The sequence below is a fragment of the Crinia signifera genome, chromosome 5 (genome assembly GCF_055691185.1).
Source record: "Crinia signifera chromosome 5, ASM5569118v1, whole genome shotgun sequence".
Lineage (NCBI taxonomy): Eukaryota > Metazoa > Chordata > Amphibia > Anura > Myobatrachidae > Crinia > Crinia signifera.
The window spans coordinates 264835821-264862700 of NC_139221.1; the positions used below are offsets into that span (position 1 = coordinate 264835821).

A 26880-nucleotide genomic window follows, 5' to 3' on the forward strand; every position below is an offset into this window, starting at 1 on the left:
TGACTGCACACAGAGCTGGCGCTGGCTGCTCAGCACGCTCTGCAGTACAGGAAGGCACCGACATGGACAAGCGCTGTCCCTGCTGCTCCTGTCAAACAGCTGACAGGCAGCAGTAAGCTACAGCAGTGGAGAAGAAAGCTCTGCAGCGCGATCCCCCTGGCCGGTCCTCTCCCCCTCAGGTAAATACACACAGGCTCCCCACTGCTGCAGTGTAACCTCGAGGCTGTTACAATCAGAGTTGCCCCCTCTATGGTAGGTTGTATACCTTCCCTCCCCCACTCTGGAGTCTCACACGCACTTAAACCTCCAGTCCCAGCAGCAGCTGAGAAGAAGCTTCCTCTCTGCTATTCCTTTTCCTCCTGTACGACGTGTTGCTCCGCCCCCAGATCTCCTGCTACACTTTCTAATGCTGGGTACACACCAGGACGACTAGGGCCCGATCCCCTCAATCTAGATCCAATTCCGACCAATTGGATGTAGATTGTGTGGTGATTGGGCCCTTTTCTGTCCTGGTGTGGACCGATACCGATCCGATGCGCGGTCCCGCGGGTCGGTCATTATTGAGGTCCTACCTGCTGCAGGTAGGATCTCAATGACGACCATAGAGCCGGGTGCGGGTCGCCATCGGATCGGACCCGCTCATGGTGCACATCGTGAGCGGGTCGTGCCCCCCCGCGGCACCGTGAGCGGGTCGGACGAGACACTGACGACCCGCTCACGATGTGCATCGTGAGCGGGTCGCCCTGGTGTGTACCCTACATCAGTTCTGCTGCTGTCCTCCCCTGCTTACTGTAAGTCTAGATTCTATCCCTAGCTGTGCCACTGCCTCTACCTACCCCATGTGTGCCCCTGCCCACCCCATGTGTGCCCCTGTCCACCATATGTGTGCCCTTGCCCCTGCCCACCCCATGTGTGCCCCTGCCCACCCCATGTGTGCCCCTGCCCACCCCATGTGTGTCCCTGTCCACCCCATGTGTGCCCCTACCCACCCCATGTGTGTCCCTGTCCACAGTCCATCATATGTGTGCCCTTGCTCCTGCCTACCCCATGTGTGTCCCTGCCCACCCCATGTGTGTCCCTGTCCACCCCATGTGTGTCCCTGCCCACCCCATGTGTGTCCCTGTCCACCCCATGTGTGCCCCTACCCATCCCATGTATGCCCCTGTTCGCCATATGTGTGCAGCTTGCTCCTGCCCACCCATGTGTGTCCCTGTCCATCGTATGTGTGCCCCTGCCCACCCCATGTGTGCCCTTGTCCACCCCATGTGTGCCCCTGCCCACCCCATGTGTGCCCCTGTCCACCCCATATGTGCCCATGCCCACCCCATGTGTGCCCCTGTCCACCCCATGTGTGCCCCTACCCACCCATGTATGTCCCTGTCCATCATATGTGTGCCCTTGCTCCTGCCTACCCCATGTGTGCCCCTGCCTATCATATGTGTGCCCTTGCTCCTGCCCACCCCATGTGTGTCCATCCCACCCTATGTGTGCCCCTGCCCACCCCATGTGTGTCCCTGTCCATCATATGTGTGCCCTTGCTCCTGCCCACCCCATGTGTGCCCCTACCCACCCCATGTGTGCCCCTGTCCACCATATGTGTGCCCTTGCTCCTGCCCACCCCATGTGTGCCCCTGCCCACCCCATGTGTGTCCCTGTCCACCCCATGTGTGCCCCTACCCACCCCATGTGTCTCCCTGTCCACAGTCCATCATATGTGTGCCCTTGCTCCTGCCTACCCCATGTGTGTCCCTGCCCACCCCATGTGTGTCCCTGTCCACCCCATGTGTGTCCCTGCCCACCCCATGTGTGTCCCTGTCCACCCCATGTGTGCCCCTACCCATCCCATGTATGCCCCTGTTCGCCATATGTGTGCAGCTTGCTCCTGCCCACCCATGTGTGTCCCTGTCCATCATATGTGTGCTCCTGCCCACCCCATGTGTGCCCCTACCCACCCCATGTGTGCCCCTGTCCACCATATGTGTGCCCTTGCTCCTGCCCACCCCATGTGTGCCCCTGCCCACCCCATGTGTGTCCCTGTCCACCCCATGTGTGCCCCTACCCACCCCATGTGTCTCCCTGTCCACAGTCCATCATATGTGTGCCCTTGCTCCTGCCTACCCCATGTGTGTCCCTGCCCACCCCATGTGTGTCCCTGTCCACCCCATGTGTGTCCCTGCCCACCCCATGTGTGTCCCTGTCCACCCCATGTGTGCCCCTACCCATCCCATGTATGCCCCTGTTCGCCATATGTGTGCAGCTTGCTCCTGCCCACCCATGTGTGTCCCTGTCCATCATATGTGTGCCCCTGCCCACCCCATGTGTGCCCTTGTCCACCCCATGTGTGCCCCTGCCCACCCCATGTGTGCCCCTGTCCACCCCATATGTGCCCCTGCCCACCCCATGTGTGCCCCTGTCCACCCCATGTGTGCCCCTACCCACCCATGTATGTCCCTGTCCATCATATGTGTGCCCTTGCTCCTGCCTACCCCATGTGTGCCCCTGCCTATCATATGTGTGCCCTTGCTCCTGCCCACCCCATGTGTGTCCATCCCACCCTATGTGTGCCCCTGCCCACCCCATGTGTGTCCCTGTCCATCATATGTGTGCCCTTGCTCCTGCCCACCCCATGTGTGCCCCTACCCACCCCATGTGTGCCCCTGTCCACCATATGTGTGCCCTTGCTCCTGCCCACCCCATGTGTGCCCCTGCCCACCCCATGTGTGCCCCTGCCCACCCCATGTGTGTCCCTGTCCACCCCATGTGTGCCCCTACCCACCCCATGTGTGTCCCTGTCCACAGTCCATCATATGTGTGCCCTTGCTCCTGCCTACCCCATGTGTGTCCCTGCCCACCCCATGTGTGTCCCTGTCCACCCCATGTGTGTCCCTGCCCACCCCATGTGTGTCCCTGACCACCCCATGTGTGCCCCTACCCATCCCATGTATGCCCCTGTTCGCCATATGTGTGCAGCTTGCTCCTGCCCACCCATGTGTGTCCCTGTCCATCATATGTGTGCCCCTGCCCACCCCATGTGTGCCCTTGTCCACCCCATGTGTGCCCCTGCCCACCCCATGTGTGCCCCTGCCCACCCCATGTGTGCCCCCGCCCACCCCATGTGTGCCCCCGCCCACCCCATGTGTGCCCCGGCCCACCCCATGTGTGCCCCTACCCACCCCATGTGTGCCCCTGCCCACCCCATGTGTCCCTGTCCACGCCATGTGTGTCCCTATCCACCCCATGTGTGTCCCTGTCCACCCCAGGTGTGTCCCTGTCCACCCCATGTGTGCCCCTGTCCACCCCATGTGTGCCCCTACCCACCCCATGTGTGCCCCTACCCACCCATGTGTGTCCCTGTCCATCATATGTGTGCCCTTGCTCCTGCCTACTCCATGTGTGCCCCTGCCTATCATATGTGTGCCCTTGCTCCTGCCCACCCCATGTGTGTCCCTGTCCACCCCATGTGTGTCCCTGTCCACCCCATGTGTGTCCCTGTCCACCCCATGTGTGCCCCTGCCCACCCCATGTGTGCCCCTGCCCACCCCATGTGTCCCTGTCCACCCCATGTGTGTCCCTGTCCACCCCATGTGTGTCCCTGTCCACCCCATGTGTGTCCCTGTCCACCCCATGTGTGCCCCTACCCACCCCATATGTGCCCCTACCCACCCATGTGTGTCCCTGTCCATCATATGTGTGCCCTTGCTCCTGCCTACCCCATGTGTGCCCCTGCCTATCATATGTGTGCCCTTGCCCCTGCCCACCCCATGTGTGCCCCTGTCCACCATATGTGTGCCCTTGCCCCTGCCCACCCCATGTGTGCCCCTGCCCACCCCATGTGTGCCCCTGCCCACCCCATGTGTGCCCCTGTCCACCCCATGTGTGTCCCTGTCCACCCCATGTGTGCCCCTACCCACCCCATGTGTGCCCCTACCCACCCATGTGTGTCCCTGTCCATCATATGTGTGCCCTTGCTCCTGCCTACCCCATGTGTGCCCCTGCCTATCATATGTGTGCCCTTGCTCCTGCCCACCCCATGTGTGCCCCTGCCCACCCCATGTGTGCCCCTGTCCATCATATGTGTGCCCTTGCTCCTGCCCACCCCATGTGTGCCCCTGCCCACCCCATGTGTGCCCCTGTCCATCATATGTGTGCCCTTGCTCCTGCCCACCCCATGTGTGCCCCTGCCCACCCCATGTGTGCCCCTGACCATCATATGTGTGCCCTTGCTCCTGCCCACCCCATGTGTGTCCTTTCCACCCCATGTGTGACCCTTTGCCATCTCTACCTCTGACCCCCATGTGTTCCTCTTTTGCTTTCCCCATCTGTACCTCTGCAGCTCTGCTATGTCCTTATGTGTACCCATGCCTCCCCTCCATGGCTGTTTTCTGCAAGACCAACACAAGACCATGTACAGTGCCACACATTTGAAGAATGCAGGTAAGCACAATTTTTTATTGGTAAAGCACTGGGGAGGGTCTGTGTGGATGTGGGGAGGGTTCTGCTCCTTCTCCCCATGGTGACTTACTGCCTGACATCTATTGAGTGTTACCTTATGTCTAGCGTACAGTGTAAGGTGCATTACAGTGTGTGGCGTACAGTGTAAGTGGCATTATGTGTGTGGTGTACAGTGTAAGTGGCATTACGGTGTGTGGCGTACAGTGTAAGTGGCATTATGGTGTGTGGCGTACAGTGTAAGTGGCATTATGTGTGTGGTGTACAGTGTAAGTGGCATTATGTGTGTGGCGTACAGTGTAAGTGGCATTACGGTGTGTGGCGTACAGTGTGAGTGGCATTATGGTGTGTGGCTTACAGTGTAAGTGGCATTATGTGTGTGGCGTACAGTGTAAGTGGCATTATGTGTGTGGTGTACAGTGTAAGTGGCATTATGTGTGTGGCATACAGTGTAAGTGGCATTATGTGTGTGGCGTACATTGTAAGTGGCATTACGGTGTGTGGCGTACATTGTAAGTGGCATTACGGTGTGTGGCGTACAGTGTAAGTGGCATTATGTGTGTGGCGAACAGTGTAAGTGGCATTACGGTGTGTGGCATACAGTGTAAGTGGCATTGTGTGTGGTGTACAATGTAAGTGGCATTATGTGTGTGGTATACAGTGTAAGTGGCATTATGGTGTGTGGCGTACAGTTTGAATGGTATTACGGTGTGTGGCGTACAGTGTAAGTGGCATTATGGTGTGTGGCGTACAGTGTAAGTGGCATTATGGTGTGTGGCGTACAGTTTAAATGGCATTACGGTGTGGTGTACAATGTAAGTGGCATTATGTGTGTGGTGTACAGTGTAAGTGGCATTATGAGTGTGGTGTACAGTGTAAGTGGCATTACGTTGTGTGGCATACAGTGTAAGTGGCATTATGTGTGTCACATACAGTGTAAGTGGCATTACAGTGTGTGGCGTACAGTGTAAGTGGCATTACAGTGTGTGGTGTACAGTGTAAGTGGCATTATGTGTGTGGTGTACAGTGTAAGTGGCATTATGAGTGTGTGGCATACAGTGTACGTGAAATGATGGTGTAAGCAGCATTATGGGGGGGGGGGGGGGGGGGTGCACCAGATACTATATTGGCAGGGGGGAGCAAAATTTATAGTTACGCCACTGTGCAGGCGGTGGTGGGGGGGGGGGGGGAGCATTTGCAATTGCGCATGCGCGCAGTGGCCGTTATTCAGATCTGATCACAGTACAAATTATTTGGAAAATGGGCAAAACCATGTGCACTGCAGGTGGGGCAGATGTAACAGATGTGCAGAAAGAGTTATGCCTGGTACACACCAGGACGACTAGGGCCCGATCCCATCAATCTAGATACAATTCCGACCAATTGGATGTAGATTGTGCACATCGTGAGCGGGTCGTCGTGGTGTGTACCCCACATTACATTTGTGTGAGTTATTTTGTTTCTGTGCATGGTAAATACTGGCTGCATTATATTTACAATGCAATTTAGATTTCAGTTTCAACACACCCCACCCAAATGTAACTCTCTCTGCACATGTTACATTTGCCCCACCTGCAGTGCACATGGTTTTTCCCATTTTCCAGACAAATTTGTACTGCGATCAGATCTGAATGAGGGCCAGTATCTCATCACTGCAGGGAGGGAGGGTATACCTAGTCACTAGAGTAGAGCTGGGCACACCCCTGAAAATTATAAAAATGGAGGTTGCAGCGCTAGGCCCAGCCCCTTAGCCCCCTCCCATTTTCGGACCAGCTGCGCATGTCCCAATTAGAACATTAAAAAATGTTGGGAGGTATGCAGACCTAGTAAATATGCGCTGTGTAATAAATTCTGCACCAAAATTAAACTTTCAGTTGTCTCCAAAACCCATCAGATCAGTAAAAAAAAAAAATCATCAGATCAGAGGAAAATACAAGTCAATGTGATAAAATAAGAACTGCAACAAGATTCAAAATAATAAATAAATGTCAACTGTAGTAGCTGGAACACACACTAGTATAAACTGGAAGTCAAAGCTATGGTTGTACCTTTCTTCCCGGCCTGCCAATTTCACCCTGCAAAAACAGAGGACATTAAAATACATCAAACTATAATTCCAAAACAAGAGGTCTCTGTGTGTTTCTGTTACTGTATGTATCACTGTAATCATCCTCCCCTTGGCCCTTATTCTGATCTGTGCGGCCAGATCAGAATATGCGGCCAGGACCGTGCAGGCGAATCCCCGCCTTCCATACGGATCGCCACCTCCGTCCGTACGCGGATATGTGGCGGTCCGCATGAAAGTGGACGGGGATACGCCTCCTCCATCTTGGGAGCAGCCCCTGCATTCGATGGTCGCCGAACATCGAATGCAGGGCCGCACGCTCCACCAGCGCCCGCCACCCTAGACCACACGGACACTTGTCCGTATGAAATCATGTATGGGGGCGGGCAGCTGACATCCGGCGATGTCAGATGCCCGCCCCCTACACATGCGTCACGGCTTCATTACCATGCATACGCCCTGCGTTTGCATGGGAACGCCCATGAAACGCGGGGCGTATGCATAGGGTAATGAGGCTAAGTAGCCCTTCACGCCCCTCTCCGCCCCCTGTGCGGCGTCTAAAGAATACGTGCGGCGAAACCGCTTGCACATGCGCAGAGTGACCTCTGCACATGCGCAGTCGCCAACCATCGGCGGTACGACCGCATGCGGAAAAATCCGCACCGATCAGAATAAGGGCCCTTGTGAGTAGTGACAGTATATGCAGATATACCCTGCCACATACAGAAATATTGATTCAGTGATAGAACTAAGGCCCCTTTCACACTAGCCGGTACTGACCGATACGACAAACTCCCAGACGGCCTTTTGCTGTGTTGGGATTGTAATGAATACTACATCTGATCAGGATCATTCACACGGCCTGGCCCAGCCGCCATGTAGCAGATGGATCTATATACTGAAAAGCCCGGCTGCTGGGCCGTGTCTGGGCTCTGCTAACACGGCAGTGAAGCACTGGACGGTATGGGGCCTTTCACACTTACCGATCTTGGGATTGGACAGTGTGTGCAGTTCTAGCTGTCCCCTGCTCCACAACTGGACACCACAGCTAAAACGCGCCTCCAAATTCACTCAGCATGCAGTCACTGTGCAGCGGTCAGTAGTTGTGTATTTATATTAGCCATTCCCCGACTGTTCCATACATAAAGCAGCAGGGACAATGTATTTTAGAAGTATGGCAGAAATCGATTTTGCTATTGAGAGGCTTATTAACTTAGTAGATACTAGACCTGTGTTAGGTGAAATGCTGCTGCTGCATTTACCTACTTCATTCGGCTTTTTTATAAGCACAACATTAAAGCCAAAAGACTGCTTGTCCCCTTAAAAATATGGGGGGAAAGAGTGGGCGCCTACACTTGGGGTGCTAAGCCAGCTGCTCACACTAAGGGAAGGTCAGTTCCCAATCAAATTCTAGAGAAGAACAGGATAAAAGATAAAAGGTGGAGCGCTTGTATAGTGTTACTTTAAATGAATTGGTGATCCAAAAATTTAAAATATAATATTCAAGAATGATCAATTGGGTTTTCAATGATAATAGCATTTATTTAATAAAAAATAAATAAAATTGATATTATCTACACTTTAAGGCTGATGCAACATGTTAACAAAAAAATCAACAATTCTGATGAATATTCAGAGAATATTTCAAAACAATGGATGGCAGTGGGAAAAAACATATTTTTAAAAATAAGTATTGGTATAGTCCCGCTTGTCCTATTGTGCTCCCTTGTGGGTTAGTTGTCCACAAGTGTATAATCCATCGCAAAATGAGTACTGGAATTGATGGGTGTCCATAAACCTGACAGGGTTCTTATGACAGCTTTTGGTCCAAAGGCAGATATAGAATCACGCCAAAGGAGGGGTCCCAAAATTGAGCAGGTGGTGGTGTTCCAATGATTGAATGGTCCAGATTGCTTGGAAATAGTTAAGTAGAAAAAAAAGGGGGGGGGGAGCTGGCCCAGAGCGGGGTGATGCAAGTGTATCCCACGGTCCAACAAGGAATTTGTGTGGCCTGACGCGTTTCGTTGTCTGCTGAGGACTTTTTCAAAGGTATTGAATCTTTGGATTGGACAGTGTGTGCAGTTCTAGCTGTCCCCTGCTCCCCAACTTGACACCACAGCTAAAACCTGCCTCCAAATTCACTCAGTACGCAGTCACTGTGCAGCAGTCAGTAGTTGTGTATTTATATTAGCCATTCCCCGACTGTTCCATACATAAAGCAGCAGGGAAAACGTATTTTAGAAGTATAGCAAAAATCGATTTCGATATTGAGAGGCTTATTAACTTAGTAGAGGCTAGACCTGTGTTAGGTGAAATGCTGCTACTGCATTTACCTACTTCATTCAGCTTTTTTATAAGCACAACATTAAAGCTGGGGCATTTGAAAGGCACTGCCATCCGGCAAAAAGCTGTAATATTCATTAACAATCCCGATACTGCAAAAAGCCTTCCGGTATTTTGCAGTGCCGGTCCATCCTGGCTAGTGTGAAATAGCCCTAATGGTGCCCATACACAGTGCGATAGGCACCGTTGTTTTGAACTAGATATGATACGATCTAGTTTATAAAGTACCTGCAGCACATACTTTTAGGACTTAAAGTTGTGATGTGCGCGGGATCTCCGTGTATTGGGCATAATGAATGTCCAATAGCGTCTGTGTCTGTCAGTATTATTTTTTTTCTTTGTTTAACAATAAACAAACTTTTTTTTTACTTTGTGTTGTTTCAAATGCTAAGTAATAAATAACACATTTTAATATAGAAAAACATTTTGATAATGCCATTAAAAAACATGGAAGGACACAGATGAGATCTCTCAGTGGATGGTAATGTTGCCCATAGCAACCAATGACATTATTTCTATGATTTCTTAGAAAATGATAGACAGAATCTGATTGGTTGCTATGGGCAACATAGCCTATTTTCAATATTAGAAGCTTTAGTAAACTTACCCAAAATCACTGGCTTGCCCCAGTGACAGAAATCCTATTTACTACCATGCCTCTAGAACCCCATATTATCGGCAACAAGTAGGGCGGGACTTACTATTTACTTTATTTATTCTTGTAGCAGTCTGCTCGCACTGCTTTCGCAGCCTGTTAGTGGAGTTCCCAGCTGGTTCCGCCTTCGTCTTCCCCATATGTAACATTTTTATGTGACTAGCGGTCACAGCTGAGAACGCAATCCGCCTAGTCTAGCTGGCCGCATGATTACTGCACATGCGCATCCCCATCTGTTTATGCTGTCATGCGTAGTAGAGGTCGGAGGATAGGAGCGGGTGATGCGAGTGGATGGCTGAGCGTAGAGGTAGGCAGGTAGCACACCTGTGGTCTTCATTAATATAAGTTGTGTGCGATCTGCTTTTTTAAAGTTAAGGAAAAGTGCTATTCTTTGCAAATTTGTTCAGCTATTCTTTGCAAATTTCTTCAGATATAGATGGCGAAATTAAAATCTCTATTGTCCTCCGCGGTTGCTCTAAGTACATCTGAGCCCGCAATCTATACATTTAAATCAATAGGCTGGAAATACCGCAACGTAATACTCACGGTATTTCGCAATGCGGAGGAGATGTGATACATATATCTATATCCTCCAAACCTGCTTCCTTCCTGCTACCTTGTTTCCTCCCCTAATGGTCAGTTTGACCTAGTTTAACATATAGGTACTATATTAAGTTCTGTATTAAGCACCTGTTTGATTTACGGTACATGTTTCACCACCTAGATCCAAATCACCCCTGAGGAAGTCCTAGCGGATGAAACGCGTAGGGTCATATCTGTACAACTACCTTCTGGTGTCGAATCATCTATTGGATCTACTACTTGATTTTATGTAAAGTTTTGCAATTAAAGTGAAATTAACAACTTTAATAGATACAGATTTTTAACTTTGTGTATTTTCTGTGGTGGAGAAGTTACATTGGGCGCACTTCTATTTTCTTTCTTTTCCTATTTGTATCTCTTGTGCCTTTATTAACAGCTTAACAGCAAGGCACTATAGAAGTGCTGCCCCAGTACTAGTGCAGAAAAAAGCCCCCCCCCCCCCTTTATATATATATATATATGTGTGTGTGTGTGTGTGTGTGTGTGTGTGTGTGTGTGTGTGTGTACAGATTGGGTATCCCTTATTTGAAATATTGCCCAAACTATAGGTTTTCAGAATATTTTTGTTTGGTTTTGTTCCCCCCCTACACCTTTTTTATATACTTACCTTGTCCCCCAATGTCCACAGCAACCATCGGACTCATCTTCATTGGCATCCCCGGTCCCAAGGTTGCATTGCACGGGCATGCCGGTGACAACCCCGGCACACCCACGCAATGCATCTTTGGGACCGGGGATGCCACTGAAGAGGAATCTGTAGGCCGCCATGGATGCCAGGGCCCCCGTGGATGTCGGGGGACCATTGGGGTAGCACCAGGGGACCAGGTGAGTATAAAACATACAATTATTCCGAAATCCGCAATAATCCCTTATCCAAAATGCTTGTGGTCCCGAGCATTTCAGCGTACCCCCAATCAAATGTATATCAGTGTCCCAGCTCTGGACTGCTCCCGGAGAGAAGAGCACCAAAGTAGGAAAGTGAAATAAATTGATAACAAAGAAAGGTATGTTAACCGAAGCGTGACTCTCAGGACTAAACAGGTAAAAAGTCCTATTGTAGAGACCAATTACTATTTGAATGCATAAAGTCTGTGATCTCTGCTACAAGAGTATACCCACTGGCATAGAAATCAAGCATCGCTGCATAAAAACAATGAATAATTTAATAGACCTGTAAATAGCAGTCAGAAAAAATGCTCACAGCAACATACTTTTTCTCCTTTTGGTCCGACTATCCCTGGAATCCCCGGAGGACCCTAAATATAAAAACAGAAAACAAATATATCAGATGAAGAAAAGGTGATGAACAGTTTGCACCATTTAATGGAATGCCCATAGTACTTTTATAGTGAGTAAAACAAATATATAATAATACAATGTAAAAAAAAAATAAAAAACCTTGTTATGGATTGAAATTGCAATGACTTCGTATTTCAAGCAATTCATAGATATCCTGGCATATTTTCCAACAACATCTTTGGGTTGCTTATGCCCCTTTCCCACTGCAGGTCTAAAACGGTAAATTGACGATTTTTCAGTGCAATTTACAGTTTAAGGCTGCAGTGGGAAAGATAACCGGTATTTCAACCCGTTTTAAAAGCAGAGTCCTACACAGTTAAATACCGTTTTTGAGGCAGTGGGAATGCCTCTGAAACGGTATTTAGTTAAAAAAAAAAAATCGGCGTGGGGTCCCCCCCACTGCTGTAACCAGCACCAGGCTGAAAGAGCCGGGGCTGGCATTAAAAAATCAGGAAAAAGCCGACAAATAGGGCTTCGCTGATTTTTTTAAAACCAGCCCCAGGCTCAAGGGCCGTGGGCTGGTTCCCAAAATACGGGGGACAAAATGAGTAGGGGTCCCCCGTATTTTAAGAACCAGCCCCAGGCACAACCAGCCAGCAGGGTAATGCCACAGCCGGGGGGAGACTTTTTATACAAGTCCCCGCGGCCAAAGCATTAACCCTACCGACCAGTCAGCCTGGCCAGGGGTCCTGGGGGAGTGGGGACCCCCCCAATAAAGGGGTCCCCCCCTCCAGGACTTACCTGACCAGGCTGAAGCCTGGTGCTGTCCCCGGTGGCCCTGTGCAGTGGCCACCGGGCTGATCATTGTGTAAAAAAATAGATGAAAAACCTATTGTTTTAAACTGTGGAACTATGAGTCCCAGCAAGCCTCCCCCGCAAGCTGGGACTTGGAGAACCACAAGTCCCAGCCTGCGGGGCATTAAAGGGCCCGCTGGGTCTTGTAGTTCCCCAGTAAAAAAAATAGATAAATAAATACACACTGACACATTATAAAAAAAAAAGTTTAATACATACATTACACAAACACACTGATACTTACCTATCTTGATCCCGTAGGTAGGTCCCAGGGTCCGGTCCGGTGGCTTGGTTCCAGGGCCTTGGTTCCGGGGCTGGTCCGGGGCTCCAGGGCTGAAGAGTCCGGGGTCCTGGATCCGTAGTAATCCAAAGGGGTACCTGGGGAAAGAAATCCTACTCACCTGTCCTCTGGCATCCACCCCGGCATCTTCACTTCAAGACGCGCTGCTCCCGGCTGCTGGTACCCGCTCCGCTGTATACTAGAGACGCAGAGATCCTTCTTCCTCTGCGTCTCTGCTCAGAATGAATTCTACTGGCTGCCTAGCGGCCAATCAGGAGCCGAGAAAGTCGGCTCCTGATTGGCCAGAAATCATTCTGAGCAGAGACGCAGAGGAAGAAGGATCTCTGCGTCTCTAGTATACAGCGGAGCGGGTACCAGCAGCCGGGAGCCGCGCGTCTTGAAGTGAAGATGCCGGGGTGGACGCCAGAGGACAGGTGAGTAGGATTTCTTTCCCCAGGTACCCCTTTGGATTACTACGGATCCAGGACCCCGGACTCTTCAGCCCTGGAGCCCCGGACCCGGACCAGCCCCGGAACCAAGGCCCCGGGAACCAAGCCACCGGACCGGACCCTGGGACCTACCTACGGGATCAAGATAGGTAAGTATCAGTGTGTTTGTGTAATGTATGTATTAAACTTTTATTTTTATGTGTCAGTGTGTATTTATTTATCTATTTTTTTTACTGTGGAACTACAAGACCCAGCGGGTCCTTTAATGCCCCGCAAGCTGCGACTTGTGGTTCTCCAAGTCCCAGCTTGCGGGGGAGGCTTGCTGGGACTCATAGTTCCACAGTTTAAAACAATAAGTTTTTCATCTATTTTTTTACACAATGATCAGCCTGGTGGCCACCGCACAGGGCCACCGGGGACAGCACCAGGCTTCAGCCTGGTCAGGTAAGTCCTGGAGGGGGGGACCCCTTTATTGGGGGGGTCCCCACTCCACCAGGGCCCCTGGCCAGGCTGACTGGTCGGTAGGGATGAATGCTTTGGCTGGGGGGACGTATAAAAAGTCTCCCCCCGGCTGTGGCATTACCCTGCTGGCTGGTTTGGCCTGGTGCTGGTTCTTAAAATACGGGGGACCCCTACTAATTTTGTCCCCCGTATTTTTGGAACCAGCCACGGACCTGGAGCCTGGGGCTGGTTGTTAAAAATCGGGGAACCCCTATTTGTCGGGTTCCCTGATTTTTAATTACCGGCCCCGGCTCTTTCAGCCTGGTGCTGGTTACAGCTGTGGGGGGGACCCCACGCTGTTTTTTTTTTTTTAAATCCCCCCCCCTCATATTTTTTATGGGTTAAACAGGTTTTTAAACGGCATTGTGAATGTGCCAAAAACGGCTTTTAAACGGTAATTTACCGTTTAAAAGCTGCAGTGGGAAAGGGTCTTTATGGCTCTTGCCGTTTAAAAATCCGTTAAAAAAAAAACAAGTAATGACCCGTTTCAGCAGTGGGAAAGCAGCATTAGAAATAACAACAATAATAATAATAATAATAGAGTTTAACAAGAGGCAACTTTTAAATGTGTATAAATGAAAAATAAAATAAAAAAATTAAACCCGAAATTATGTTTAATACGTACTTTCTGCACTAATATCCCATATATGAATATGTACTTTATAATCATAACAAATCATTGAGGCATTCTGCTGCGTGAGGTTATAATAGATTTAACATGTACCACCCAATAAGCTCCTAACTGTAATTATTCTAATACTGGCAGTAAAGTGACAGGAGCTGATTGGCTGGTACTCAAGATTTTTTTGTGACTGTCCCGCTGTCCCACCCAGGGGCAGCAGTGCGGCCATGCCCCTATAGTGATGGGAAGCGGGAGCGTGACTCATGATCATTCCCGCGAAGCCATGCCATCATTTTATGAGGCCCTGACCCTTTTCGTGAACGCGTGGCAATGTGCGCAGGAGTCCTGGCTTTCTCTCTGAGAATGTTGGGAGTTATGCTTTATCTCTCTGCTATTTCTCGCCAAGGTTAGAGAAATCCTTCCCTCAATTTAGCAAACAATGTCGGGGACAATTTTATACAGGATTTATTGAAGTTGCCCGTGTCTGTGTGAGGAAGAGTGAGGGTTGTGTGGGGTGGTGATGTGTCACAGGTTGGAATAATTCAGCACCATGGACAGGTAGCGAAGGATGATGAGAACGATGATGGGAACTATAATGGTAGGAGAACCGAGCAGAGACAGGGTAAAAAGAATTTATTCATAGATATTCAAGTGAAAAAAAGAAGGGATGGCTGTTGGTGGATTATCCATCGATGGTTACCATCAAAGTCAAAAGTGCCATTGATGGATAACCTCAATGGTGTAAAACAAACCATTCATAACGGAACAATTGATGGTTTTACTCACCGATTCCTCCCCCCCCCCCCCCCCATATACACACACACACACACACATACACGTAGACACACATTCATTTTAATGTTCAGTGGCCAATAACCATTGGTGATTTTAAATCATTGCTGGTCAATGGCCAGCCCTAAGGAAGAAATAAAAAGTTTTATCTGATCTAACAGAAAACATAAGTAAGATGACGGATGGTGCATATAATTCCTCTCTGAACTGGTCGAAATTTAACAAAATACAATACCAGAAAACCACTTTTATTTTTATCATGCACCACTAATACCCCCTTCACACTGCAGCTATAACACGGTGTATTGCAGATTTTTAAGCATGTCAACCCGGAGTTAGGTGCAGTGTGAAAGCTCCATAGTCCAAATACCAGGTCAAAAAACCCGGTATTTTAACACGGCAAAAAAAAAGGATCCTACACGGTTCAAAGGCGATTCATTTTGCAGTGTGAAAGCCTCAGACCCGGTATTTTAAACACATGACTGTGCCACAGGAGGTGATAGGCTCTCACCCTGCCTGATGACACAATCCTGAGTCAGGAAACAAGAGAAATAGCATATGAAGTAGTGGAGAAGCATTGCTGTCATATTTCTGCACTACAGAACATACAGTTTCAGCAACATGGACTGATGAGGAGGGGAGGGAGATGCTTATAATAAGAGTGGAGGCTTATAATATATAAAAACATTTGAAATTGGTCCAGTACATAAACATAACTATGTTTAGCTACATTACAAGCATGTGAGCCATAAACGGCCATTACAAATGACATTACACTGATTTTTATGGGTGAACCGGGTTCAGTGTGAAAGGCACCAACCCGGTAATCACCCAGTAATAAACCGGGTCCACCATGCATTGTGAAAGGGGTTTAGCTTGCTCAGACCATTTTGGAAATGTGTTCAAATACCGGGTCAGAGCATGGTTTGCGATGTGAAAGCAGTATAACTATATAAGCCTAATGTTGTCATCAGGAGATTGAAGTGCAAGGTTAAAAAAAAACACAAAAAATGTATTACATAACACTTAGAGGAGATTATTTTTTTTCACCTGTGGGATGTAACTCTAACTGAGTCGCATTAATACTTTCTAACAATATAGTAGCTGTATCAGCGTATAAGCAATGTGTTACTGAGACATACATACAACAGTATAATACAAAAGGTATTTTAAATACATTATTATTATTTTTTTTTTTTAATCACTACAATGTACAAACCTGTGGTCCAGGAGGTCCTTCTGGGCCTGGCGGGCCTGGCAAACACAACGGTATAGTTGGGTTAAACTCCAGCTGTGAATTTGTATAATCCAAGTCATATATCTAAAAAAAAAAAAGAGAATAAAACCATATTAGGATAATACATTGGGGGAAAGTTAGTGTAGCTCTAAAAAGCTTCTATGCTTACCAATTAGCAGAAATTACATTATGAGGTACTTGTGTACTAGCACGGCGCCCATCGCATCGCAGACCATAAGGCATACGATGGTATGCGATGCGATGCTACGCGATGGCAGGCGATGTTATACAATTTTAAATTGTATACAATCGCATTGTATGGCATTGTATGCCAATGTATCGCATATACAATGGTATGCGATTTAAAATTGTATAAGCACCCTAATGGGTTTTTCAATGTTAAAAGTGCCCCCTATAAGATAATTAAACGTCATGGGTGCTTAGTATGTTAAATGCACCCCCACTATGAATGCCAACCCGAAGCGTGGCGAGCGAAGCAAGCCCGCGAGGGGCGTCGGTACGCGTCCTCCGACCTTTTCATACCCCTACTATCCACATCGGCGTGGATTTGATTATACACAGTGTGGCGAGCGCAGCGAGCCACCAAGCCCGAAGTGTGGCGAGCGCAGCGTGCCCCGCGAGGGGACGCGGAATACATGTAAAGTAATATGCGTGCGCTCGCCACGCTTTGGGCTCGGTGGCTCACCACACTATATAAAATCAACTCCACGCCAACGTGGATAGTGGGGGTATGAAAAGGTCAGAGGACGCGTACCACCGCTCCTCGCGGGCTCGCTGCGCTTGCCACGCTTGTGTATGCATGTATGTTATTAAAACTGAACCTTTTTTAAGAGTGTCAGTGTCTTTTATTTATTTTAATGATCATGCTGTCGGACTACAAGCTTCGGCCCCTGGGTGGTGGGTGCCGGGCTTTTGTGCAAATAAAATAAATAAAAAATATCAATGCAAGTCCCAGTATGCGGTGCATTAAAGAGGCAACTGGGACTTATGGTTCTCCAAGTCTCTGCATGAGGGGGAGGCTTGCTGGAACGTGTAGTTCGACAGCACAACCCAATGATATTTTTTATTTATTTTATTTACACAAAAGCCCGGAACCCACCACCCAGGGATGCCGGGGTCAGCCCTGGCTTCAGCACTGTATGGGTGAAGCTTGCAAGGGACACACATCTTTATGGTCAGGGTCCCCAGGGACCCAGTCAAGGGCTGGGGGTGATGTTTTGGCTGGGGGAGAGTATATAAAAAGTCTCCCGTGGCATCAACCTGTTGGCTGTTGGATCCTGGTGCTGGGTCCAAAATAAGGGGGACCCCGATTCTTTTTGTCCCATGTATCATTGGAACCAGGGCTGGCTCAAGAGCTCGGTGCTGGACTCTTAAATATGGGGAACCCTGCTAATGCTAATGTACTTGTGTTATTGCTCAGTTGTGCACCGAGCTCCTCCCACTTTCTACACTGGTTAGAGCCTGTTTGTGTACACACCGTTGTAGGAAATGTTCAGTTTCATAGCAATTTCTCGCATGGAATAGCCTTCATTTCTAAGAAGTCCTGTCGAGTTTCACATGAAAGTTATTTTTCACCAACCTGCCTCATGGCCATTATGTAGGCAGTAAAGTTTTATAGCTTCCAATCTATTTCCAGGGATTATTTTCAGTCTTTTTTCATTCTAAATTAACGTCAACATCAATTTATTTTATGCCACACAGAACTATTGCCTCCAGATGAACATTAGCACAATAAACCCACACCACAGCCACTCTCCTACCTGTTACTATATAGCAGCTATATTTCATATGTGCACAGCACTGTCTGACAATTCATTATATATACCCACAGTTCTAGACAGCGCAGAATGCTGAGCAGAGGAAAAGGGCAGATGTGCTCAGTATTTATCCGCACAGAAGGGGAGAATCCAGGACACCGCCCACATGACAGCGCAATGGGCTGATCGTGCACTACAGCAACCAATAGGGAGCAGGCAGGTTAAAATTTAAATAATAGGTAAAAACAACAGTGCTGTCAGATGCAGTAGCTGAGGGCGTAAATATCCCACAAGAAATATACAAAGAAAAAGAGAAAAATAAACAAAGAAAGAAAAATAGGCACCACAGCCCCGTTCTAGCCGGGGCCTGGGGGCAGACCAACATGTAGTTTTGCCTATGTGACAGAGCCCCTGCCTACTAACATAGCAAGCTGCTGAAGAGGTGTGACAGAGAGCACAGAGAACGTACGGTAATAGGTTAAATATATTCCATTACTACAAAATCTAATTATGGGACTCCCTATTCATTTACCAACACACATCTGTATGCAGGGCTTTTACCCTGTTGCTGATCTGCCTTTTGCAGCACACATACATTACTGAGAAGTACAGTACAGCATTTCACATGGAATAGTGTAAGAACTGCAGACATCACTCTTGGGGTGAAATTTACTAAGATGTTAAACACACTTCACAGGTCATGTTGCTATGGGCAACCAATCAGAAGCTACTTCTTATTTATTTACCACCCTCTAGAAGATAGTAGACAGGATGTGATTGGTTGCCCATAGCAACATGACCTTTGAAGTGTATTTCACATTTTAGTAAATTTCACCCTTGGTCTACACAGTGCTACTAATGGATCACCTACAGTATGTCAGTGTAAGAACCAGGGTCCATTATGAGAATTGTTCTGACAGAGAACATAATGCATATGATACACCATGCACAGTTAGTAAAGGTAGCGCAAGCATTGGTTGCTTTCATCCATCCATCCATCCCAGGGGTACAGTACTGCTCAGCCCATAGTGCAGATTATACATTCTCCTATAAATATAAGAACCAACTGTAACATCGGCAGACAAATAACAAGACTGATTATTTCTTTATGAATCCATAAGTACACATTATACCGTGGCAGGGTTATTATCACTTTTACAGTTTGTGGGAAAGCTGGGAAGTGCACAAGGGGAACTGATATGTGATCAGCCGCACTGTCTCTGACTAGAAACGGCTAGCAACAGGTGAGTGGGGATGGAGCGGGGAACAGCAGTGAATTTCCCATGAGGCCTAGGGGTAGCACCTGGCTAATTGGGAGGCAGCACCTGGCTAATTGGGAGGCAGCACCTGGCTAATTGTTTCAGTATTGTCAGTCAGAAATTTACCAGTAACTCCAAAATATTTCACTCTACTGTACCATACACAACCTTGAGTGGAGGGTAATTGGGTAGGACTTGAAGAGACTCCATGAACGCTGTCCCTTAGTAAATACTGTATATTAAACATAATGAAAATTAAATGTTATAGTTTATATCTTTTTTTTTTTATTATTATTATTATTATTATTATTATTATTATTTGTTAATATTATTTTATTATTATTTTATAATATATAATGAGGACTATATAATGAAAATAATAATATTGGCCAGAAGAGGGGGCGGCCATTAGTGTTGTGCCTATGGATGTCCTGAATCCTAAATCTGCCACTGGGGAGTAATCAATCTAATTGAAATAAGCTAATGTTGAGTCAGTGAGTATCTATAATGGGTACCCAGTGCAGTTCCAGGGGGGCCCACACCACGCACACTGCACCCATTTTTACAAACATTACCCTCCGGAGTACGGCAACATTTTTCCAGGATCTCAGCAGCGCTCCTGCCGATATCCCAGAAGAATGTATTGGCGGCCATTTTTCCAGTGATCTGCACATGCGCAGTGGAGTCTGAGCACTCTAGTGCTCAGACTCCACAGGGCAGAGCTGCCAGCAGCAGCACTGTGAAAATTGCTGCCATTTTTCTGAAGGTTTGCGCATGCACGGTGGGGTGTGAGTACTCTAGTGCTTAGACCCTACTAATCACGGCAGAGAGGAGGGGGCCCGGCCAGAGGAGGCTGCACACGGGCCTCCTCCTCTCTTAGGACACCCCTAAGCAAGGGTGTAAGCAAGGGTGTAAATGAACATAATGGAGGTAATTACAAATATATACGGGTTAGTTTCATAAATATATAAAACAATTTATTAAACAAATAAAAAGTACATATATATCACATGAAAACATATAATGGCTAAAAACATCTATTTATGGTATATTGCACTTTGTGCGAAACAGCCCCTATAATTGGGGGATGGATACTTTGGGAAAAATACAGTCACACTTGTTCCTATGTGGACTCCCTTTTTTAACAGTTTTTGCCAAAATGGATGTATATTAACTGGTTTGGTGGGTTTCCATGTTGGATAGCCAGATGTAATATGTCACTTCGTGAGCATGGATGTTGTTTACTCATGGAAAGAACGGCTCCAGAATGAACAGGTGGTGGTGTCCCTTGAGTGTCCAGTGGGCAAAAAGATTGGTGTAGAGGGAGTTGGTCCACGTGGTTTGTAGAAAGCTTTGTAATCCGATTTGTATCCACAGAAGTATCCAGGGGTAAGACCTGACGCGTTTCGTCATCCACAGATGACTTTTTCATACCTCATTGTCCATACCTTTGAAAAAGTCATCTGTGGATGACGAAACGCGTCAGGTCTTACCTGGTTCGCTCTACCAATGGGAGTTATCGCTGGTGGTAAAGCTATTATCATATAAAGTGATGGGATTTTGCCCATTACAAAATAAATCGTATTCTACATCTAAAACAACTTTTTAAGAATGAGTGAATGTCCATGGGCCAGTACCATGTACTTGCCTCCCCTGGCTAAAATTGTCCAGCCAGACCTTGTCAACAAGGTCTGAAATAATTAGGCTTTGTTTCCTTATCCCAATGGGCTACGACAGAAGTCATACCAGTGCCTTTGATATTTAAGCTCCATTACTAGATAAACAAATGAACTGACCTCTATGAGACCATGGGAAGTGCTTGTTTTAGCTTTGATATAGTTATGATGAAGCTGTTTATATAACACTAAAACATTTCCATATGTTTTTAATATTCTTATTCGCAAAATAAAAGCTCTGATTTATTTGTGTAAGACATCAGCTTGAAATTAGAACTTTTATCCCATTAATGTATGTTATGTCAAGTGAATGATAGCACTAGAATAATACACTCTGCTGGTAAATACTGCAATGAATTTTACAATCCAATCAACCATAGAGATTAGTTTTATGTTGCTGGAACCTCTTTCTGGAACAGCAGCCTGTATGATAATCTGTAAAGGCTGCACGTACAGCTAAGCTAATGAAATTCACTAGGTTCTATTAGCTAGATTGGTCTTAACCTTCAAGGGCATAAATCCCAAGAGTAATTGTTTTCAAGGGCAAAATAGAAATTCTACCAGATGAAGAGTCACAGACTCCTGAAATCATTCATGGAAGTAGGGTAATTGATTTTTGTTATTTTTTATATATATATATGGAACTAAGGCACCACTGTAATGTAACTGTTTATTTACTTGGACTATGTGCTTGATTGTATTATGCACATTTCATTTGGTGTCATTATAATTTTTTTAAGTATTCTGCATTTTGTGATATCAAACAGTACTTGTAAATCACTGCAATACATCCCCTCTATAGACAGATCATAAAGCACCTACTAAAATATGAATTTTTTTCACCGTTCTCTTGTTAATCCATGTAACTCATTAGATATGTTTTAAATTTACTTTCCTTATCCATTGATTTGCAATCAATATACAGTATATAAATAGAATGTTGTCTATAACTGTAAAATTTCAACCTAAACCTGAAGATATATCTATAGATCAATTGATCTGCACATATATCTGCAGATGGATCAGGAATTGTGTTCTGCAATCACACTGCCCACCCAGTTACGCTGTCATTGATTGCCAGTTTGTGCAGCAAGTCTACAACGGCACAATGTTATAGAAAAATAGAAACATAGAATTTGACGGCAGATGAGAACCACTTGGCCCATCTAGTCTGCCCCTTTTTTAAACATGTTACCTCAAACCATATTTGATCCTTATTTTTTTGTAAGGATATCAATATGCCTATCCCACGCATGTTTAAATTGTACTACTGTATTTGCCTCTACCACCTCTGATGGCAGGCTATTCCACTTATCTACTACTCTTACTGTGAAGTAATTCTTCCTCAAATTTCCCCTGAATCTTCCTCCCTCTAGTTTCAGTGCATGACCTCGTGTTCTGTTGCTCCTCTTCCTGTAAAGAATGTCTCCCACCTGTACCTTGTTAAAACCCTAGATATATATAAGTTTCTATCATGTCCCCCCTTTCCCTTCTCTGCTCTAAAGTATACATATTAAGATCTTTTAGTCTTTCCTGGTACGTTTTGTGATGTAGGCCATGCACCATTTTAGTTGCCCTTCTTTGTACAGTCTTTAATGTATTTATATCCTTCTGGAGATATGGCCTCCAGAACTGAACACAGTACTCTAGATTAGGTCATACCAATGACCTATACAGTGGCATTATTACTTCTTTCTTTCTACTGCTGATACAGATGTAGCCCCTGCCATCCTTGGCCGGGGCTCGCCAGACCCTCCCCGCTGGCGAGCCTCCCAGCCGGCGGACGGTGGCTATACTGAACTGGGACGCGTGTGCGCCTCATGCACACGCGCGTCCCAGTCTCTCGGCGGGGACGATGCGTGTCCCTGCCCATCTCCGCTTCAGGGAGACGGGCAGGGTTAGGGCACGCGTGCACACGTGTGCAATGAGTCGGTCTCTGTCTTTGTTTTGAACCATACTGCTTGATGGTCACTGGCTCCCAGGTTTTCACCCACATTTACATCAGATATTCTGTCACCATTCGTAAGTGTTAAGTCTAATATTGCGTCCTTACGAGTGGGCTCCCTCACCAATTGCTGGAGGGATGCTCCTTGCAAGGAATTCAGAATGTCCCTAATTGTGGTGGAACTTGCAACAGGCAGCACCCAGTTTACATCAGGTAGATTAAAGTCTCCCATGATTATCACCTCTCCTTTTAATGCCATTTTATTGATGTCCTGCAATAGGCTCTTGTCAAGTTCCTCTTCCTGACCTGGTGGTCTGTAGATCACCCCTATACGAAGAATCGCCTTCTACCCTGTTTCTATGGTCACCCAAAGGGCCTCAGTCTTTTTTCAATACTTTGTATTAAGGTAGTTTTTATGCTTTTTTCACATAATTCCAAGATCCAATAGGCAGATGAAAGTGGCAAGCGTTCGAATGATTGGCAAGCTAGTGGTGTATATCTTAATTAGATTCCCTGGATAAAAAAAACCACCTGCATCTGAAGTATACTGGATGCTTGCCATCTTCATCTAAGAAAATGAAAACACTGTGTCCAACCTATGGCCACCAGAGGCTACTTCAATCATTTGATACTACTATGTGTAGTATACAGATGTAGGATATTGCAATGGCTTCTGTGCAATGTTAGAGTTTTGCTTACCAATTTTTTTCTTTCTGACAGCTTGCAATATTTGTAATGATTCCTGATGGTGATTCATTTCTACATGCTTGCACAAGGCCTGATTAACCAATAGGCTGATTAGTATTGCAGGTAATGGACGAGGAATAAAATAAAGGCCTCATTTATTCCATGCTTCTTAGCTATCACCCAACCCGATATACGTACAGTGGGGGGTAAAGTTCTTAAGGTGACTGCCAGAGGGCTGTGCCAATGTAACCTACTGGTGGAACCATTACTTTATGTACATTGTGCTACAGCGCCAGCTCTGCAGCCTAAAGCCAAAGTCTCTTTCACAAGCCACAAACATTAGATCCTACATGCCAGTTGTATAACCTTCGTCACATGCACATGGGCAGTATGACTGGCGAGTCCCTGGGCGCTTATACACATGTGTTTAGCAGCAGTACAGGGAAGCTACATGTGTATTAGCCAAGGCACCTGGAACCTTTAATCAGGCCCCCTGTGTTTGCTTGCACATTTTCAGCTACATATGATCTATTTTATGTTATAATTTTATTTTATCTTATTGTTGTATGTTTTATATTTTACTGCTTGGCAGCTGAGCATTTTCTTGGGATGTCATCTATAAATTCCATTCTTTGGGTACAAACATATTACAGATTGCCAACATATTGAAGTACACAGGCATGTGTCTTATGCGGAGCCAGACCAGGACTTGGAAGATGCTGTTGGCAGGTCCACCAGCTCCGTGACATTGTGGGAATACTCTCACAAGCTCTTAGCATCTATAGTAAAGTTCTTAGCAGTAGTAGACAAATTTGATGTACAATACAAATGGACAGAGTCATATGCCAAATACATCCGATTGACATATAATACACATGCATGGCAGAGTATTATATGTATGTATACAGTGTTTACATATTTCTTTGTACTGTGAAATTAGATATGAGATTATTGAGCACATTTACAGCTTTATTACTGGGAATGAATAAAACAATCCTCTACCTGTAACACACACTACAGAAGATTATTATCTGAGTACTATCTATTATCCTCCTGAAATGTCATCCTATAACACACACAGGGTACACTGCTCTGTTACGCCTGGCCTCCTGCAGAAATGAGATATGAGAGAAATAAAGAACCAGCAAATAATCTCCTAACTTGACAGTAAAGGTGACCATACACTTATCCAATTTGGGCCGATTTCACCCAATTCCGATGGATCGGGCTAAGAAATAGGCCCAAATCGGTTGTGTTTGACATCCCATCCGACCCGATGCACGGTCCCGTGCGCATCGGCTCAGAACCTACAAATTGAACCTGCTGCTCTTTAGCACCGACGATGTGTTGGTCCGATCCGTAGGTGTGTGCCAGCGGTGAAGTACCGCTGGCATACACCTATATGAAGGGGTCGGGCAGCGTGGGATCTGGGCTGCGTGAAGCACCCAGGGGCTGTGGGTGCAACATCTAAGCGGGGCAGGCAGTCCGCAGTGTCCGGGAAGCACTAAGCAGGCACTGTGGATAGCGGTGGCAGAAATTGTAAAAAATTTAAAAAGATCGGCCTGCCGTTGATTGGTTTAGAGTGCTCTCTCTCTCTCTCAACCAATCAGCAGCCTTGATGCCTCGCCGCTGATTAGCTGAGAGAGATAGAGAGAGAGAGTAATCTTAGCAAATCAGCGGCCGGCCTATCTTTTGAAGGTTTTTTCAAATTCTGCCGCAGCTGTCCGCAGTGTACAGGGAATAAATGGCACATCAAGTGCCAAATCGTAGTGAGCTCTCGCGGGCAGCTGCCGATGGAGCTCAGGGGAAATTAGGTCTGACTTGTCCTTCGGACAAGTCGGCTTAATTTATGGGGCCTTCAAGAGTTGGTTGGAACTTTATTTCTCTCCATTGTAACACTGCAAGTGATGATGCATCACAACCTACAGTACAATGTCAGACATTCAAAATCAAATATATGACCTCAATAGAAGTCAGCATTGCAATGTTAACATATAAGTACTTCCTGAAGGCAACCCTATCCACAACCCTGGGTTCTTAACCCTTTCAGGTCCAATGTCTAGTCAGATTCAACAGCCCTAGCGCTAGTTGCAGATCCAAAGCTGAGCCACTTTAAAAAAAGAACATTAACCTCGTTCAATGTAGACTATTTTTGAATCAAATCATTTTTTACAATTAATTAAACATTTTTTAAACCAGACTGTTTCAATTGCAAAACAAATTTGGACTGCAAATAGTTTTTTTTTTTTATTTAAACAATTTTTATTTATACAATTCCTTTTAACCACATACATTAAAATACTTTTTTACAGTTCTGTGTTTTGTACATATATATATAGATATTTTATCTATTCTTTATTTTCCGTAGTTCGGCGCTGCAGCGCCATCTCCCGTCCGCATTCTTATATTCTCTTCAATATTTTCTACCCAGATTAAACGCCAATACTAAGATTAGTGCTAAGTTATTATTATACTTCCCGTGTTCCCCCGGGTCTCCTCTTGTGATCTAAAGTGTCTAATTTCTATATGTGTATATATCATTTCTCAGTTAAATAAATATGTATGGAGGATACTCCTCTTTCTTTCCAATTTTCCTCTCCAGTAAGTGTCAAAGTTCAAAATTAAGTGTCTAGAAGAAACAATTTCTTAAGTGCTTATGATTTAACTACTTATACTTCCTTTACCCCCTATCTACATTTCCCAGCATGCCTTGTCAGTTTTAGAAATCTATAATATAAAATCTGTGGCAGGGCATGCCCACCCCACCATAACTGAGGTAAGGCTTACTTTTTTGCAGCGCTGCTGCCACTCTGCATTCAGCCACCAGAAATATGCACCGTCTGCATCTCTGCCTTCAGCCACCAGAAATATGCCCCGTCCACCCCTCTGCCTTCAGCCGCCAGAAATATGCACCTGCAAATATGGCTTCTTTCCCTCCCTATGCTCCGACTGCCCGTCTCCACCGACTCCTTTGGTGCCTGATGTGTAAGCACCCTACGCCGGTGCATGGTGATGTCACCCGCAAAAAGCACTGCTGGTACAGTGCTTCAGAAGAAACTTCAAGCCCCATCAGCAGCCCTTGAATCCCATTCCCAGCAGTGCATTTTTGCAGTTGCCAGTGCTTATTGTCACCGCTTCTTGTCACTGGCAGCCACTGTCAACCTGTGGGCCACAAAAGTAGGTGGCTGGGGCTGCATGCGGCCTGCAAGTTTGACATGCCTGCTGTAGACTAATGAAACACTTAATAGTAGAGCTATGTAAGCAAGATCTTAAATACAGATGGGGAAACCTCTTAACATCAAGTAGTGCACGGTGGTCTGGATAGATCATAACCAACTGCTCTATCTGTGTGATTTAAGCCATTTGTCTGAATGGCTGATTGTCATTTGCTCCAGTGGCAAACGCAGGAATTTTAGAGGGGGGTTTCCAAACATGATCCAAAATC

At 46.5% G+C, this 26880-nt stretch overlaps 1 protein-coding gene across 2 annotated transcripts in view; it reads right to left on the reverse strand.

Moving 5' to 3' along the window:
* Positions 1-26880, reverse strand: part of COLQ (collagen like tail subunit of asymmetric acetylcholinesterase) — a 102515-nt gene that overhangs the window by 44663 nt on the left and 30972 nt on the right. For both annotated transcript variants that reach the window (XM_083188964.1, XM_083188965.1), the window contains exons 3-5: positions 16073-16174; positions 11327-11371; positions 6498-6524 (exon numbers count right to left, since the gene is read on the reverse strand). In XM_083188964.1, the coding sequence (XP_083045090.1) occupies positions 6498-6524; positions 11327-11371; positions 16073-16174 (174 nt within the window). The remainder of the gene's footprint in view (positions 1-6497; positions 6525-11326; positions 11372-16072; positions 16175-26880) is intronic.